The sequence below is a fragment of the Chiloscyllium punctatum genome, chromosome 46 (genome assembly GCF_047496795.1).
Source record: "Chiloscyllium punctatum isolate Juve2018m chromosome 46, sChiPun1.3, whole genome shotgun sequence".
In the NCBI taxonomy this organism is placed as follows: Eukaryota; Metazoa; Chordata; class Chondrichthyes; order Orectolobiformes; family Hemiscylliidae; genus Chiloscyllium; species Chiloscyllium punctatum.
In genome coordinates this window covers 54597414-54615300 of record NC_092784.1, presented here as the reverse complement: position 1 = coordinate 54615300, position 17887 = coordinate 54597414, and the positions used below count along the sequence as shown (strand labels likewise).

At 43.1% G+C, this 17887-nt stretch overlaps 1 protein-coding gene across 2 annotated transcripts in view; it reads right to left on the bottom strand.

The window, feature by feature from the left end:
• Window positions 1-5812: 5812 nt before the first annotated feature.
• Window positions 5813-17887, bottom strand: part of kri1 (KRI1 homolog) — a 33784-nt gene continuing 21709 nt past the window's right edge. For both annotated transcript variants that reach the window (XM_072564256.1, XM_072564257.1), the window contains exons 11-19: window positions 15780-15875; window positions 15116-15286; window positions 14931-15006; window positions 12499-12614; window positions 12151-12292; window positions 10633-10763; window positions 7955-8019; window positions 7361-7456; window positions 5813-6396 (exon numbers count right to left, since the gene is read on the bottom strand). In XM_072564256.1, the coding sequence (XP_072420357.1) occupies window positions 5877-6396; window positions 7361-7456; window positions 7955-8019; window positions 10633-10763; window positions 12151-12292; window positions 12499-12614; window positions 14931-15006; window positions 15116-15286; window positions 15780-15875 (1413 nt within the window). In that variant the 3' untranslated portion in view covers window positions 5813-5876. The remainder of the gene's footprint in view (window positions 6397-7360; window positions 7457-7954; window positions 8020-10632; window positions 10764-12150; window positions 12293-12498; window positions 12615-14930; window positions 15007-15115; window positions 15287-15779; window positions 15876-17887) is intronic.

Sequence of the window (17887 nt, the reverse complement as noted above, 5' to 3'; positions counted from 1 at the left end):
CCCCAAGGATATATTTCCCTCCCCACCCCTATCAGCGTTCTGGAAAAACCACTCCCTCCACGACTCCCTCGTCAGATCCACACCCCCCACCAACCCAACCTCCACTCCTGGCACCTTCCCCTGCAATCGCAAGAAATGCAAAACTTGCTCCCACACCTCCCCCCTCACTTCCCTCCAAGGCCCCAAGGGATCCTTCCATATCCGTCAGAAATTCACCTGCACCTCCACACACATCATTTACTGCATCCGCTGCACCCGATGTGGCCTCCTATACATTGGGGAGATAGGCCACCTACTTGTGGAATGTTTCAGAGAACACCTCTGGGACACCCGCACCAACCAACCCAACCGCCCCGTGGCTGAACACTTTAACTCCTCCTCCCACTCCGCCAAGGACATGCAGGTCCTTAGCCTCCTCCATCGCCAGACCATGGCAACATGACACCTGGAGGAAGAGTGCCTCAACTTCCGCCTAGGAACCCTCCAACCTCAAGGGATGAATGTAGATTTCTCCAGCTTTCTCCTTTTCCCTCCCCCCACCTTTTCTCAGTCCCAACCCTCAGACTCAGCACTGCCTTCTTGACCTGCAATCTTCTTCCTGACCTCTCCACCCCCACCCCCTCTCTGGCCTATCACCCCCACCTTAACCTCCTTCTACCTATCGTATTCCCAACGCCCCTCCCCCAAGTCCCTTCTTTTATCTTAGCCTGCTTGGCACACCCTCCTCATTCCTAAAGAAGGGCTTCTGTCCGAAACGTCGATTCTCCTGTTCCTTTGATGCTGCCTGACCTGCTGCGCTTTTCCAGCAACACATTTTTAAGCTCTGATCTCTAGCATCTGCAGTCCTCACTTTCTCCTAGTTACCATGAAGGGCTCTACTTAGCTTCTTCTCTCTGCATGGATGTGATGACCCTCAGGTTAAACCATCACCAGTCATCGCTGTCTTTCTAAGAGAGCAACCCTAGGACTATTTTGCTAGGACTATTGTAATTTCATAATAAACTGCAAATATTACAAATGGTAAGTGATGATATTTGACAGCCTGTCCTAGACTTCCCACATAGATGCAACAGTCAAGAATGCAGAACGCCTCTTCTTCCTCAGGCAGCTTAAGGATCCTCACCAACTTTAACAAATACACCATAGAAAGCACAGTGGTTAGCACTGCAGCTTCACAGCGCCAGAGACCCAGGTTCAATTCCCGCATCAGGCGACTCTCTGTGTGAAGTTTGCACATTCTTCCCGTGTCTGCATGGGTTTCCTCCCACAATCCAAAAATGTGCAGGTTAGGTAAATTGCCTGTAGTGTTAGGTGAAGGGGGAATGGGTGTGAACTTGTTGGGCTGAAGGGCCTGTTTCCACACTGTAATCTAATCTAAAACACCATGGAAAGCATTCTATTCAGATGTGTTTTTGCCCAAGATCATAAGAAAGTACAGAGGGTGTACGTACAACCTAGACTATCATGGAAGCCAAACTTCCATCCATGGACTCTATTTATACTTCTTGCTGCAGTGGAAAGGCTGCCAACATGAAAGAAAACTTCTCCCACTCCCGTAATGCTCTTCTACAACCTCTCCCGCCAGGCAGAAGATACAGAAGTTTTAACACACACATTAACAGGTTGAAGAACAGCTTCTTCTCTGCTGTTACTAGACTGATGAATGGAGACTCTAACTTCAAATAATATTGATTTTGTTAATGATGACCTTGCTTCGCACACCTATTGCGTAGTGTAACATTTATTCCTCAATCTGTCTAAGCACCCTATGATCTGTATGTCCTTGCTTACTCTGATCTGTCTGTACTACTCACAAAGCTTTTCACTGTACTTAGGTACACATGACCACAATAAATCAAATCAAGTATTCAGCAAGCAAGAACAAACTGTTGGAGAAATTCAACAGGTCGAGCCGCATCTGTGAAGAGAAAAAAAAAGTTATTTCAAGTTCAGTGATCCTTATTCACTGGACTCCAAATGTTAACTTCTTTCTCAGACCTGCAAAGTTTTTTCAGCAATTTGTTTTTGTTTCACTTCTCCAGCAGCTGCAGTTTTATACAACATGCATAAATAATCAGTAAATTAAAATTCTTATGCCAAAGATTCGAAGCATTAACTCTTTTCTCCACAGATGCTGAGTTTCTCCAACATTTTCTACGCTTATTTCCTGCATCCACCATGTTTTTCTTTTGAGATTCAAAGGTGTTTGGAGGAAAGCAGACATATTCACTTCTTCTCTGCTGTTATCAGACTTCTGAACGGACCTCTCACAAATTAGAGTTGATTTTTCACTGCACCTTCTCTCTAGCTGCAACACTATATTCTGCATTCTGCTCTATTACCCTGATGTACTTGTCTAAGATATCATTTGTCTGGTTAGCACACAAAACAATACATTTCACTGTATCTCAGTACACATCCCAATAACCAAAATTTTGATAGAATACTACTTTTTAAAGATGATTTGAAACCTGACAGGATAGGTAAGCAGATAAAACATTAAAAAGGAAAACATTTACAGTGGTAAATGGAAGGAGCAATGGAATAGGCCAAAGTAAATACTTTGAATGCTGGAGATCTGAAGTTAAAAAAACAGGAAGGGTTGGAGAAACACATTAGGTCTGGCAGCACCTGTAGCAAGAGAAAAAAAAGAGTTGCTGCTTCAAATCCTATGAAGAGAGAGGTGAAGACATGATAATTTTCATACTCTAGTAAAAGTTGGGAAGGAGCAGGTATAATTAAAAGGAAAGGTTAGATGGCAAGGGAGATTAGATGATCACAGGTATCACAAAAGGGAGTGATAATGGTTGTAGGTATGTGGGATTGGCAACTGTTCTGGACCCATCAGTTCCATGCAATTAAGAGGTAAATACTATAAAAGAGGTGGAACAGGTTGAATGGCCTCCTCCTGTGCTAAATCAATCATTCTATAATTGCCCATGTTGTGAATATACATGCAAGAAATTTTCTATAAAATTTAGTGCATGGAAATTCTGAGAATTGAAAAGGGACTATACCAGTGATGCAGTTAAAACTAACTGAGCAACACCTTGGCTTCATCCAGTCGATCAGTTACACCACTCCTAATAATCTTGTCAATTAATAATTAGATTTGAAGACATTTGAAACTGATGACTCAGGGAATAATAAATTATGTAGTTTATATTCTTTCTTCGGAGGATCTCAACATTGTAAGATGGTACAATGAGTCTCAGGTTGCACAGAGTGAGGATACAAGGAGTAGAAAGAACATGGAACTGTGTTTTTAAAAAAAAACAGTTTCAGTGAATGGAATGAAAGTTCATATACACAGTAACCTTATAATAGCAATGCACATGAGGGCAAGAGAAAGATAGATTTAATTGTGCAACACTAACTGCGAAATTATGAAGCATTACATTTCAAAAGTAATTTGTAATACTGCATTGTTTCAAAATGCAGAACAAAATGAGTGACAAGATACCTGAAGATGGTCCCTGCCTGAAATACCATTTAATATACTTCCAAATAATGCCAAGATATGTCCTGCCTAACTACAGTAAAGCTATCACAAGAATCATATTCAAACAGTGACATTCATTGACTATTCCCTTTAATCAAGACTTCTGTTGTGAGGATGCATTGAATCCAAATCCTGCAATCAAAGCCAAATTTTGGATGAAGTGCTGACCAAAGCACATGCCTACCAATAAGCTTGACATCCCTTATTCCATTCAACATGAAGTTAGCTTCCTATGCAAGTTCTTTGAGAGAATGAGCAGCTTTCAAAATTTCCATTGTCCTCATAATACAGGATTTTGCTGAGGCTTAGTCCCTGCTTATCAGCCGAATGATCGCGGATTGTTGCATTGAGCTATTTTCTCATACAATTGTGATGTTTTTGGAGTTTAAGTACGCTTTCATTTAAACAGCTTGATGAAGAACTTATCTCCATTCTGCCTGCAAAGAATGGTACCACTGAATGCAACTTCTCAAATCTTCTTCAACAATATCATCCAAACACACAACCTCTGTTACCTAGAAAGAGAAGGGCAAATAAAATTTGCAAACTACCACATATGTTCCCGACAAACCACATACCATCCTGGTGGTGAACTATATTGCTTTATTGTTGCTTTATAGTCAGTGGGTCAACTACTGGAGCTCTTTTTAACAGCACTATATATCCTATTCCCTTATGGAGAGCAATAGTTCAAGGTAACAGCTCACGAGCATCTTATCAAATGCAATTAAGAAAGGGCAATGGATGTTGTCCTGCCCAGCAGCACTTAAATCTTATGAATTAATTAAAAGCACTGAGCCAGTACTTTAATCATTTATGCCACATGTGGGTCCTAGCTATGCTAAAATTGGCTGCTACATTCACTTCATCAACACCGATTGCACATTTAGGTCACAGTCAATTATACTTACTGAAACTATTCATCCAAGGACTGGAAAATTGTGTAACTTTGTAGAGGATATTACACAGTGAGGAAGTTGCATTACCATTGTTCTTGGTCAAAAAGAGCACTTACACAAAGAAGTCATGTTGGAGCAGATATTAGCCATTTGGTCTAATTTAGTGCTGCCCTTGGCTAGCAAGGCAGCTCACTCAAGTAGAGCACCAATTGAGTGTAGAAACATAGGATTTAGGAACAGGTTTCAGCCATTTGAGCCTGCTCTGCCATAGGATTGTGATTTGATTCAATTGTGGTCTTAGCTCAACTCTCCTGCAGACTCTCATGTGCAACATCTTTGATTTTGATGAGGCAAGAACATGCTTAAGTTAGCTTAAAAAGAGTAAAATCACTCAGGGTTCCTACTCCAGATCCATGCTAGAAATATGATGTGCTTACTTGAGATAACTTAATGAAGAACACATGCACTCTTTTCTCATATATAGAACATGTGGCAACCTTTCACCTCATAGGACATTGGTTCAGAACATGGTGGTCAATTCACTGCTGGTGTGGCTCAAGGCACTGGCAAGCAGGAAGATCGTTTGCTGGCCTCAACTTGCAGACATTGACTTCTGTTCCCTTTCACTGGCAGCCTTCATTGCTCTTAAGGTCAGCCTTCAAATCTCACAGGAAGCAAAGCTGGTTTGTCAGTGGCTTTGCAACACTGTTCTCCAGCAGCTGGCGTGTTCCTTTGAGAGAGGGAGCTTTTTCCTGGATTACAAACCACGAATTGCAGAGTCACCAGATTTCAGCAAGTTACACAAGTGAAGCTTAGCACATTGAAGCTTTTTGAAATAACAGAGATTGCTGATGAAGAGAGAACAATGAATGTTGCTTATATGGATATTAAGAATGCATTTGACCAAGTTCCACATTATTGACTGGTTAATAAATTTGAGGCTCTTGGAATAGGAGGATAACTTTTGGATAAAACAGTCAACTTCGGGACAGAAACAACTTGTGGTAAATGGGTTATTCTTCAGACTGGAGGCTGGTAGACAGTGGAGCGTTCTAGCACCACTGCATTTTTAATGTATAGATTAAAATGTCAAAATAAATGAAGAGCTGGTTAAAGAAAACATGTTCCCAATGGTTTTAGTACAAGAACCACAGGGCAACAGATATATGTGTGTGTGTGAGCGTGCCTGTGCGAAGAGAGATCCATTTTATTGCTTCACAGGGAGTCAGATTGGACTCAAATGGGCAAAATGGCCTCCTTCTATGTTGTATATGCTTGCATCAATCAAAATGTCCATCATGAAAGTTGGAATTCAGTGGGCCCCATTTCCTGATTCCTTCCCTGTTACCCAAATACAAAAATAAACATTACAATTCTAGGAGATAATTAATAATGCCACATTAATGGACCATCTGTGTAGCAAATATGTTTATTTTTCACAACACCATATAAAATAATCTTACTCAGTAGAAAAATCAATCTCTGGTCGGTTTATTTTTCTCTTTCTTCTTCTTTTCTCTGAATATTTGTTTAAATTTCAGTTTACGTGTGTTTATCCCATAGGCTTGTAGTCTCTGGTCACTGAACAAATGCCCACCGAACTGCACTTGAGAAGTGAGGAGCATGTTTTTCTTTGTAACTTTCTTCCTTTTCTTGACTGCACCCTTGGATTGTTTTTGATGTGCAATGGGAGGGCTTGGAGATTTTTCTTCATCCTTTTCTCTGCTGGGATCCACTTCCTCTGGGGTCGCCGCATTCATATTCTCCTTTGCCTTGGGAACCAAGATATCTTCATCTTCATCGCTATCCAGGCCAAAGACTTGTTCGTTCTCAGCGGACAACTTAATTTTCTTTGCACTTAGTTCAGCAGCTGCCTCTTCAACTCCTTCCTCATCTCCTTCCTCTTCCAGCAACTGCGACTTTCTCAGCTTATCCCTTCTCTTCTTTCCAAGCTTTGTTTTGGCAGTTGCCTCATTCCTCTGTGATTCGTCTTCCCTATAAAACAGCAATGTTTATTTTGGTTACCACAGATAAACAATTAATCTTTACTCAAATACCTACAGAAAAAATCTCAACAGTACTGAAATTTAAAAATGATCAAAACCTGAACTTAAAACATAAAGTTAATCTCTGTATTGGTGACTATGAAACTAACAGCAAGTGTTGCAGAAACCTATCTGTTTCATTCATGCCCTTTAGGGAAAGAAATTGTTATCCTAACCTACGTGAATACAAAAGATTTGACTCTTAACTGCCCTCTAACATGGCATAGCAACCCACTGAGTCAAAGGGTCATTTGGGACAGGGAACAACACCACCCGGAGGGAGGATGAGGATGAGGACGAGAAGGGTCTGGGTGAGATTCTCTTCGGAGGGTCAATGTGAACCCGACGAGCCAAATAGCCTGCTTTCACAAAAAGACATAACCCTCTCTCAAGAAATGACATCAACCCAAAGAAACCCAAACACAAATAGAAAGCAGGAATTGTCAGCGGTGCTTCGCCTGAGGCCCACTGAAGATGTTACCTTGTAGGGTGATGAAACGTCTGGAAGTGAACCTTCCAGCTCAGCGAGCAAACCTACATCCAAAACCTCAACCTGAGCTACAAATTTTCTCAAAACTCGCTAGGATTTGATGATTCTAATAATGTTGACCATTAGTCTATTATAAGTGGTTGTCCATGCCAACTAGCAGTTTAATACAGCAAAGGTATTCCATATACCAAATTGCGAGTTAACAAAATGCACTTCTATGAAAGTAAAAACTGCAACATTCGGTACATTCTGTTTTTTTGTTCTAAATGATGTGCAGAGTTGTTGTCAAAATACAGTAAACACCACACATACACTTAGTCATTACATTACACTTGTTAAAGCCACCACTTCCTTCCTATGATCAAGTTGCTGCAATTATGAAGAATACAGACAATATTTGGTAGAGTCAGCAGATTATACTTACTGCAAAGCAAAAGACTTAAAGATCTGCTGCTTTTTCCACTGATTCTGAGCTTTCTGCTTGTAAGTCTTCAGGTCATGAAGTTCTTCCTTTTCAGTCCTGTTAAAGCAATGTTTTGAAAGAAAATAGGTTCCATGCACATCTTCACAAATACACATTTATGCAGTTACATTACACACTGACTCATCCACACTAATTTTATGAGTCCTTGAATACTTTTAATAGTCATTATTTGTATAGGTCAGCATATACATAGATCAGTTAACTGAGCGACACAAAGGGGTCAAAGTTTAGATCATCTTGTCCTGCACACAACCCCCTCCCCGCAACTCCAGTAACTTTCAAAATCTTAATTACAACAATTATGGATGTTCCTATAAATGAGTCCATGACTAGAATATAAAGGTCACTTTTGGGAATTTATATCTGTGCAAAGGAACATACTTGGGTGTGATAAGGTTTTAAAGCTCTGCAGACTTGAGACTATGGACTTGGCATTATTTCATTTGAATCCAGGCCTGCCCTTTCGTATATTTCACAATCTTCAAGTTCTGAGTACATGTGACACAGGTCCTGGTTTCAGTTTTACTCACTGACCTGAACTGGCAGGTTTTCTTTAGTGAACACCAAGCATTAAGTTCTTTATCGTCTGCTGCCAAAATCTGCAAACAATTGCAAAAATGTTATCAATTCACCTCTGGGATATCAAGCTGCAGGCACAACTGAGCACAAAGTTCGTTGCAGATCTGCTCGTGAAGATACCGAATTGAGAGTATAACAAGTTGAAATCATGACAGGTTCTCTTGAGGAAGTGTCCCCAAATACGTCAACAAACATAGCAACTGCAGACACCTAGTCACTTGTTCTTGCAATCTGGGTGTCACTTACGGGAACCCATTTCTTGGCAGCTGACTGAGGGCTTGTACTTGCCTCATAGCAATGGTTGCACAATTGTGTAGTTAGCCTGCCTTTAGAATGTATTAAATATCAATCATAATGCAGGACTGGAATCATATACAGTCAAACCAGAAAAGGTGACACGTCCCCTTACAGTCCAGCAATTTTCATGATAATTGTTCTTTTCAAACCCTCGTGTTTGTTGGTTTTTAATGGTTTCACAATTTTGTGAGTGATATCTCGCTGAATTTCGAGAGCAGTAGCATTGACACTCCAATCTAATCGCATTGGTTCAAGTAAGCTTAAAAATGGACTCTTACACAAAATAAACAGTTCAACCTTAATCCAATCACTGGATCAGTCTAACTTAAGACTTACACATGTGAATGTGAAGACCATCTCAGTGTTGTGTTCCGCACTACCCATTGCAAAGAAGAAAACAGACAGTTCTGAAGTCTTCACTAGTGTTTCCTTATAATCAATTTCTAGCTAACAGACACTACAACCAATTTTCAATTACATGGAGCCTTCAATATCGTACAATGCTCACTGGGACATTCACCGACAAAATATGACACTTGAGCCGTATAAAGATATACGAAGGCAGTTTGGTCAGGGCTGGGCTTTAAGGAGCTTTAAAAGTCAGAGGTGGTGGTGATTGGAGAGGAAACCGCAAACGATTAGGCCTGGATTGCTGGGGGTATGGCTATTAACGAAGGGGCAAAGTTAACCTGTAAAATGCCATCCTACCAATTCACTATCACTTGGACTTATTTTCAGTCAATACATACTTGTTTTTTTTAATGAAATAATTCTCATCTGCCTCCAAACATGGTGCCACTGTTTAAGAAGGGTGGTAAAACAAGCCAGGGAACTACAGACCGGTGAGCCTGACCTCAGTGGTGGACAAGTCGTTGGAGGGAATCCTGAGGGACAGGATGTACATGTATTTGGAAACGATAGGACTGATTAGGGATAGGCAACATGGCTTTGTGCGTGGGAAATCATGTCTCACAAACTTGATTGAGTTTTCTGAACAAGTAACAAAGAAGATTGATGATGGCAGAGCAGTAGATGTGATCTATATGGACTTCAGTAAGGCGTTTGACAAGGTTCCCCATGGGAGACTGATTAGCTAGGTTAGGGAGGGTTGTTTTTCAGACTGGAGGCCTGTGACCAGTGGAGTGCCACGAGGATCGGTGCTGGGTCCTCTACTTTTTGTCATTTACATGACAATGATTTGGATGCGAGCATAAGAGGTCCAGTTAGAAAGTTTGCAGATGACACCAAATTGGAGGTGTAGTGGACAGCAAAGAGGGTTACCTCAGATTACAACAGGATCTGGACCAGATGGGCCAATGGGCTGAGAAGTGGCAGATGGAGTTTAATTCAGATAAATGCGAGGTGCTGCATTTTGGGAAAGCAAATCTTAGCAGGACTTATACACTTTATGGTAAGGTCCTAGGGAGTGTTGCTGAACAAAGAGACCTTAGAGTGTAGGTTCACAGCTCCTTGAAAGTGGAGTCGCAGGTAGATAGGATAGTGAAAGCGGTGTTTGGTATGCTTTCCTTTATTGTATAGAGTACAGGAGTTGGGAGGTCATGTTGCAGCTGTACAGGACATTGGTTAGGCCACTGTTGGAATATTGCGTGCAATTCTGGTCTCCTTCCTATCGGAAAGATGTTGTGAAACTTGAAAGGGTTCAGAAAAGATTTACAAGGATGTTGGCAGGGTTGGAGGATTTGAGCTATAGAGAGAGGCTGAACAGGCTGGGGCTGTTTTCCCTAGAGCGTTGGAAGCTGAAGGGTGACCTTATAGAGGTTTACAAAATTATGAGGGGCATGGATAGGATAAATAGACAAAGTCTTTTCCCTGGGACCGGGGATTCCAGAACTAGAGGGCATAGGTTTAGGGTGAGAGGGGAAAGATATAAAAGAGACCTAAGGGACAACTTTTTCACGCAGAGGGTGGTACGTGTATGGAATGAGCTACCAGAGGAAGTAGTGGACGCTGGTACAATTGTAACATTTAAGAGGCATTTGGATGGGTATATGAATAGGAAGGGTTTAGAAGGTGCTGGCAGGTGGGACTAGATTGGGTTGGGATATCTGGTCGGTGTGGACAGGTTGGACCGAAGGGTCTGTTTCCATGCTGTACATCTCTATGACTCACCAAATTTTATTTCATTTCCATCCTCCCACTTGTGCTTTTGATGTCTTTCAAGATGCGTATATTCTTAACTGCCTAGATCACTAACCCCGTACAAACCCCAGACTACATGACTAAAGTCTTACTACCACCCAGGCTTGTGGTGTAAACAGTTTAGAGCATGTGCAGTATCCAGGGGGCTACAGGTTTATCTGCAAGTACAAACATACCTCTTCTGTGCTGAGCCCAAAGTCATTGGGCAATACCTGCCTGTACCTGAACCTACAGGGCAAGTCATCAATGATATCTTCGTAATCCAACTTGTAGTACTCATCCAAGTACTGTTCAAAGGTCTTGTCCTCTGTAATATAAAAACGTAAGGTTGAAAGCATTCGATTAGATAAAGGCTCAATGTGACTTGTCATCAAAAAACATTTGAAATGAGCCAAGTGAAAATGCACAACATATCTCCTCCCCTTCAACCAGATTGGTCATGTTAAACACACACACAAAAAAACTTCTAAAGTCCAAATAGTTGATCCCAGAGCTTACATTGTGGTCTCTTCCCAGTGGTCACTGTTTCCTATCCTGCCCTATATTGCTCTGCTCCCTTTTTCCTCATATATACATGAAATCTGGTGAGTCTGAACACTTCACATGGAACGGAGTTCTATTTAATTAAAAAGACTGTGGAGAAATATGCTCCAACTTATGGGACATTATGGGCAAAGAAATGTAAACTTGCAACAGACGTGTGCTGAAGAACAGAATTGGCAGGAATGGGTTAACTCTGAAGGTCTGAAATAGCTCCAACCACTAAGATACCAACAACGACTGTTTCTTGCAATTGCTTGTCCATTTGTTGTTAGATTTTGGTTAATTCTGCAGTCTACAGATGAAGCATAAATCTAGTTACTTCTCAGATCTCCCTTAGTTAACCAGTCTAAAGCTAAGAAACAGGCTCTTACACATATGTAATAAACTACTGGGAGAGGCCACACAACGTAAGTGCTGGGATCAATGTTTGGGCTTTAAATGTTGTTCTTTCATGTGTGTTTCATATGAACAAGTGGGATCCTCTTCCGATGACGACTCCATTGGTTACACCTTTATCACTTAATACCAGTGAGCCTTGTAGACTTCTACTGTAAGAAATCTGGTGGCAGGAAATCTACCTAAAGATTTGCTCACAAAATCTGGCGCCAGCTGCGGAGATTTCTTACAACACATTGACATTAAAAAAAGATACACATACATGGAGAGGAGTAGGAAAATCAACCGTGCAGCTCAGCTCTCAGTGTGGGATTGACTTAATTGTTCACCTGTGAGATTCATGTAGCATAAATAAAATCTTGGATAAAAGTATAAAACATCGCATCAAGCAAGGGAATGGAAAGCTGAGAAACAGAACTTGATCCATTTCAGACACTCGAGTCAGCATTAAGTACTCCTAGCTGAGGTGTGGCAAAGCCAGAAATTCCCTCCTAAAATTCTATCCCATGCTATACCATCATGAGCAATGGTCACCACCTCTAGGTGAGGAGTGCCTTCTTCCATCAATCCAGACCACACACGCAAACCATTTTGTGAATTCCATTAGTGAGTCCAACAATTAGGAGTAAAATGTTTCTGCCATAGGGTTTAAACGATCTCCTCAATTTTATGATGCAGGTGAGATCAGCTACCATAACGAGTGAGAGGGTGGACATACCCAATTCAAAAGCTGACAGGACTGACAGGACACTTACTGGGATCAAATGCTGGCTTTGCCTTGCTAACTGCCTCAGCAAATTTAGACTTCTGCCTTCTCTTGCCCATGAAAGGAGCATTTTGTTTCTTTTTCTTCTTAGAGGAGATTACTTGTTGGCTGGGATCATAATCTGCATCCATCTGTTAAGAGAAATATTGATAATTCAGTGTTATTTAGTAGTCAGATTGCAGAGTTCTTGTGCAGGAGAGGAAAATTTAAACTTGACAGCACCCTGTCTCCCAGAGTCTTCCAAGCCTCTCCCTTAAAGAGAAATTCCTACAAAGTAAACTCAATTTTACAGTAACATTGATCAAACATATAGAAATTAAAATAAAGTGCAGCTTACAATAAAATCAGGATCCTCACAGTGTGGCTCAAAACTCTCTTGCTGCAACTGTTCTTCTTCCTCTCCCTCTGCACAGCCATCTTCTGCTCCTGTCCACGTGTCCCAGTTCCATTCATCTGGTATAAACGTAAATAGGAATTGCAACTAAATCCAGTTATCTTTTTAGAAAAGGGTACAAATAATGCTTTTGGTGATGAAGTCCCACCTTACGTGCCATCTTTTGCCAACAAGATTGATTAAACACCGGCTTTTGGGATTTGGTAACTAATTAGCCCATTCTTTTTATTTCATGGCATGTGCTTGTCACTAGCAAGGCCAGTCTTTGTTGCATAACCTCAATTGCCTTTGAACGGATTCACTTGTTCGAGGGCAGGTGAAAGTAAAGTACAATACTGTGCATCCCCAATCATTTTCTGGTGAGACCAGGAAAGGTTGGCAGATTTTCTTCCTGCAAGGGCTGGATAGTTTCATGGCCACCATTACAGAGACTAGCTTTCAATTCCAAATTTAATGAATTGAAATTAAATTTCACTAGCTCAAGGTAGGATGTCACCCTGCACTTTCCAAAGCATCAAAGTCGAGACTGTGGTGCTGGAAAAGCACAGCAGGTGAGGCAGCATCCGAGCAACTGAAAAACTATGTTCTGGGCAAAAGCCCTTCATCAGGAATTAGGCTTGTGAGCTGAGGGGGTGGAGAGATAAATGGGAGGGGGTGGGGGGGTGGGGAAAGAAGGGAGGGAGAAAAAGGTAGCTGCAATTGCGATATGGTAGATGGAAGTGGGGATTATGGTGATAGATGGAAAGGAAGATGGACAGGTCAGACAGGTCATGAGGACGGTGCTGAGTTGGAACTGGGATAAGGTGGGGGGAGGGAAATGAGGAAACTGGTGAAATCCACATTGATGCCATGGGGTTGGAGGGTGCCAACACGGAAGATGAGCAGTCCTCCTTTCAGGCGTCGGGTGATTAGGGAGTGGCGATGGAGGAGGACCAGGACCTCCATGCCCTTGGCGGAGTGAGAGGGGGAGGCCATAGGGCGGTGGGGTTGGTTGGTGCAGGTGTCCTGGAGATGTTGTCTGAAGCACTCTGCGAGTTGGGGTCCTGTCGCCCCAGTGTAAAGGAGACTGTAACTGGAGCAACAGATACAATAAATGACATGAGTGGAAGTGCAGGTGAAGCTTTGAAGGATGTGGAAGGCTCCTTTGTATCCTTGGATGGGAGTGAGGGGGAGATGTGGACGCAGGTTTTGCAATTCATGCGGTGGCAGGGCAGGTGTGTGTGCGCATGCGTGCGTGCATGTGAATGCACGCGGTTGCAGCATGGACCTGACCAGGCAGTCACTGAAGGAATGGTCTTTACAGAAAGTGGATAGGGGTGGGCAGGGAAATATATGTCTCTGGTGGTGGGTCTGTTTGTAGGTGGCAGAAATGTCGGAGGATGTTGCAATTTATTCAGAGGTTGGTGGGGTGGCAGGTGCTGACGGGGGGGTGGGGGGGGGGGTGTTCTGTCACTGTTGCAGTTGGAGGGATGGGTCTCAAAAAGGTGGAGGTGCGGAAAGTGGGCTCTGATCTCCAGTATCTGCAGACCTCACTTTCACCTTTCCAAAGTATCAGGTCAAGCGTCTGAATTACTAGTCCACTACCATTGTCACTTCACTGTATCTCCCCATGATGGGCATGCACTCACACTTATCAGGAATGGGAATCTTTGCCACATTGCTGTCCAATTTGAGATCAGGAGAACTCAGAAGAGGGCAGAGGTCAATCCAGGGAATCTCTTGCCTGTGTAAAAAGAGATTTGCCTCGTCATAAGGAACGAGGGAATGTTCTTACTGTGGGGTCCTGCCATCTCCATGTCACAATACGTTGGGAGCATTACAGTAGTCATACCAATTGCAGTCTTCAATCAGAAAATGCACAAGTGAAAATGTTCATAGCAGAATGCAAAAAAGGTCAAGGTTACAGTCACACGCAAGAAGAAAATCTTCCTGTAAGGGGCCATTTTCAAAGTTAAACTTTTGACGTTTTGACATTACACCGTTTACACGCATGCAAAAATTTAAAATGAAACGCACTCATACTGGGTAATGCATCAAGTTATCATGGCAGCAAAGAGGAAAAACCTGGCTCCAAATGTATACTGAGAACTTGATCAAGTATCCACGCAAATCAAGCACATTTCTTCTGAATGCAATTATTTAACATATTACGTGGCATTTGTCCCAGTCATATAACAATGATTAGCATTAGGTGTGGTTAGCATTCCATTTCCAGATCACAGACTCGCCACCTGTCCTACTGAATCCATTAGGCATACACATTGGGTGACATTATGAATATGTGGTTCAGCCCCCAGAAGTTCAGAGAGCGTGAGATGTTACTGCAGCTGAGTTTAACTCATTTCTCTCAAGTATATTTCCAAAAGTGATGTTACCACCAAGTTCCTCGTTGTCCTCAAACTGTGGTTTGTGCTCATCTCCCACTCCATAATAGTCATCGTTAAAGAATTGCTGCAGGGAGAATAATAAAGAAAAAAAAAAGTTTCCTGGTCAGGAAAGCTTGCTTTCGTTTTGTAAAGTATTAAAACTGGCTCTGCTTATTTTGCCTCTCGCATCAAACCTGCATCAACTGGTCATGCTTGACTGGATCAAAGTCCTCCTCCAGATGTTGCTCATCAAAGCCAATAGTTTCATTCCCAGTTATCTCCTTTAACCGGTTCAGCTTGTTGATAATCTCCATCCTCTTCAGCTTCTTAAGCTGTTTTATCTCTTCCTGCTTCTTTTCCTTCTCCTAAAGGAACCATTCAGAAAGATTGAAACAAAAGTAAGAAGGTTGTTAAAGGAGCTTTGCTTGACTGACCAAAACTTTGAAATTTCCCTCCACCCACAGGAAGTGCTTGAATGGTACTTGGGAGATTTCTGAGGCACAGCGTAACTAGGGAACTCAGTGCACAGACCGTTCAGCTCTCTATGATGCAAAGTGCTAGTCTAACCAAGCATTGGCAGCAAAGGACTGTGCTTTGTGCTGATAGTGTGCAGGGCTGATTTATTTACATGGGGTGGTGGATGGCTGCTGGCTGCATTTTATGTTGTGTAGAGAGGCCAATACCACTCCTGTGTTCAAGTGCACTGTACATAAATTGAGGAAAAATTGGAGGAAGCCTGTCTGATACAATCAGTAAACAATCAGTAAACAATCAACAGAGAAATATTCCAAAACTTTACACAGGTACTGTTCAGCTTTAATGGTAACTTTTAATCAAATGAAAATAACTGAAACTTACTTTTTGCTTCCTTTCCTTAATTTCTTCTCTTTTGCGCTTTCTTCTATCATCTTTTGCTCTGACTGAGGTTGCAATCGTTCTCGGGTATGATTTTATCTTTAAAAGAGAAAACGGTACAATGTTTTGGAAGGCCCCAAAAGCCAATGATTATAAAACAAACAAAAAAACATCAAAAAGATCCTTTAGTTACTTCAAGGAATGCAGCTAGATACAAGCATACACAATAATACCTTTTCACTACTGCTTTGCCGCATGTCTGTGCAAGCAGGGATCAGACTTACTAGTTAGATTTTTACACTCAACATCACTTAACAGGAAGAGGACTGAAAACACCACTAATTAAAAGCAGAGCTCTTACTGTACAGGACAAATAACCAATAAAGTTAAAGGAAATTCACAATTTTGCGTCAAATCTGGGTCTTTATTGTAAAATATATAGAACAATTAACATGCCCATGCTTATTACTACTAATTGATGCGTCAAAGGGAAACATCAACATTTTTGCATCAACTGTTGCAAAATATGGGGAAAATTTTCATTCTCTGGAAACAGGCATCGGTGACAAGACCAGCATTTATTCCCATTCCCAATTTCCCTTGAGAAGGTTGTGGTGAGTTACTTTCTTGAAATACTGCATTCTGTGGAGTGCAGGTACAAGTACAGTGCTTTAATTGGAGTGAGTTCCAGGATTTTGACCCAGCAACAGAGGAGGAGCAAGAATATAGTTTCAAGTCAAGATGGTTTGTGACTTGGAGAGGTACGTGCAGGTGATGATGTTTTCATGCATTCAGTGTCCTTCAAGTGGTAGAAGTCATATGTTTGGAAGGTGCTATCAAAGCACCCTGGATGAGTTGCTACATACTGTTAAATGCTGCCATAATATCAAGGGCAGTCACTCTCACCTCATCTCAGGAGTTCAGCTCTTTTGCCCATGTTTGGACCATAGCTGTAAAGACACCAGGAGCTCACAAGCCCAATGGAATCCAGAGTGAGTGACAGTGAGCAGTTACTGGTGAGCAAGACACATTTATAGAACTTTTCACAATATGTTTCATACTGACTGGTTGGATTATTCCTGCTTTTTGTGGACTTGATGTGTTATTTTTGGGCTGAATCATTCTATGATTTGATCGTTGGGGCTTCAGGTTCTTTTCAACAGGAAGTCCTATGGTGCAAGCTTCAGAAATCTATTTTATATTTTTGAATTATCTACATTCCTGCTCTATTTGCAAATCTAACATTGATATTTATGACTACTCCACACCCAACCCCCCCACGCCACTGCTCCTTTCCCCTTCCCCCCCCCAACCCCCCCACGCCACTGCTCCTTTCCCCTTCCCCCCCCCAACCCCCCCACGCCACTGCTCCTTTCCCCTTCCCCCCCCCAACCCCCCCACGCCACTGCTCCTTTCCCCTTCGCCCCCCAACCCCCCCACGCCACTGCTCCTTTCCCCTTCGCTCCCCAACCCCCCCACGCCACTGCTCCTTTCCCCTTCGCTCCCCAACCCCCCCACGCCACTGCTCCTTTCCCCTTCGCTCCCCAACCCCCCCACGCCACTGCTCCTTTTCCCTCCCCCCCCACCACCCCCTCGCCACTGCTCCTTCCTCTCCCCCCCCACCACCCCACTGCTCCTTCCTCTCCCCCCCACCACCCCACTGCTCCTTCCTCTCCCCCCCCACCCCACTGCTCCTTCCCCCCCCCACCCCACTGCTCCTTCCCCCCCCCCACCCCACTGCTCCTTCCCCCCCCCCCACCCCACTGCTCCTTCCCCACCCCCACCCCACTGCTCCTTCCCCACCCCAACCCTCACTGCTCCTTCCCCACCCCAACCCTCACTGCTCCTTCCCCCCCCCACTGCTCCTTCCCCCCCCCAACCCCCACTGCTCCTTCCCCCCCCCAACCCCCACTGCTCCTTCCCCCCCCAATCCCCACTGCTCCTTCCCCCCCCAACCCCCACTGCTCCTTCCCCCCCCAACCCCCACTGCTCCTTCCCCCCCCAACCCCACCCCCACTGCTCCTTCCCCCCCCAACCCCACCCCCACTGCTCCTTCCCCCCCCAACCCCACCCCCACTGCTCCTTCCCCCCCCAACCCCACCCCCACTGCT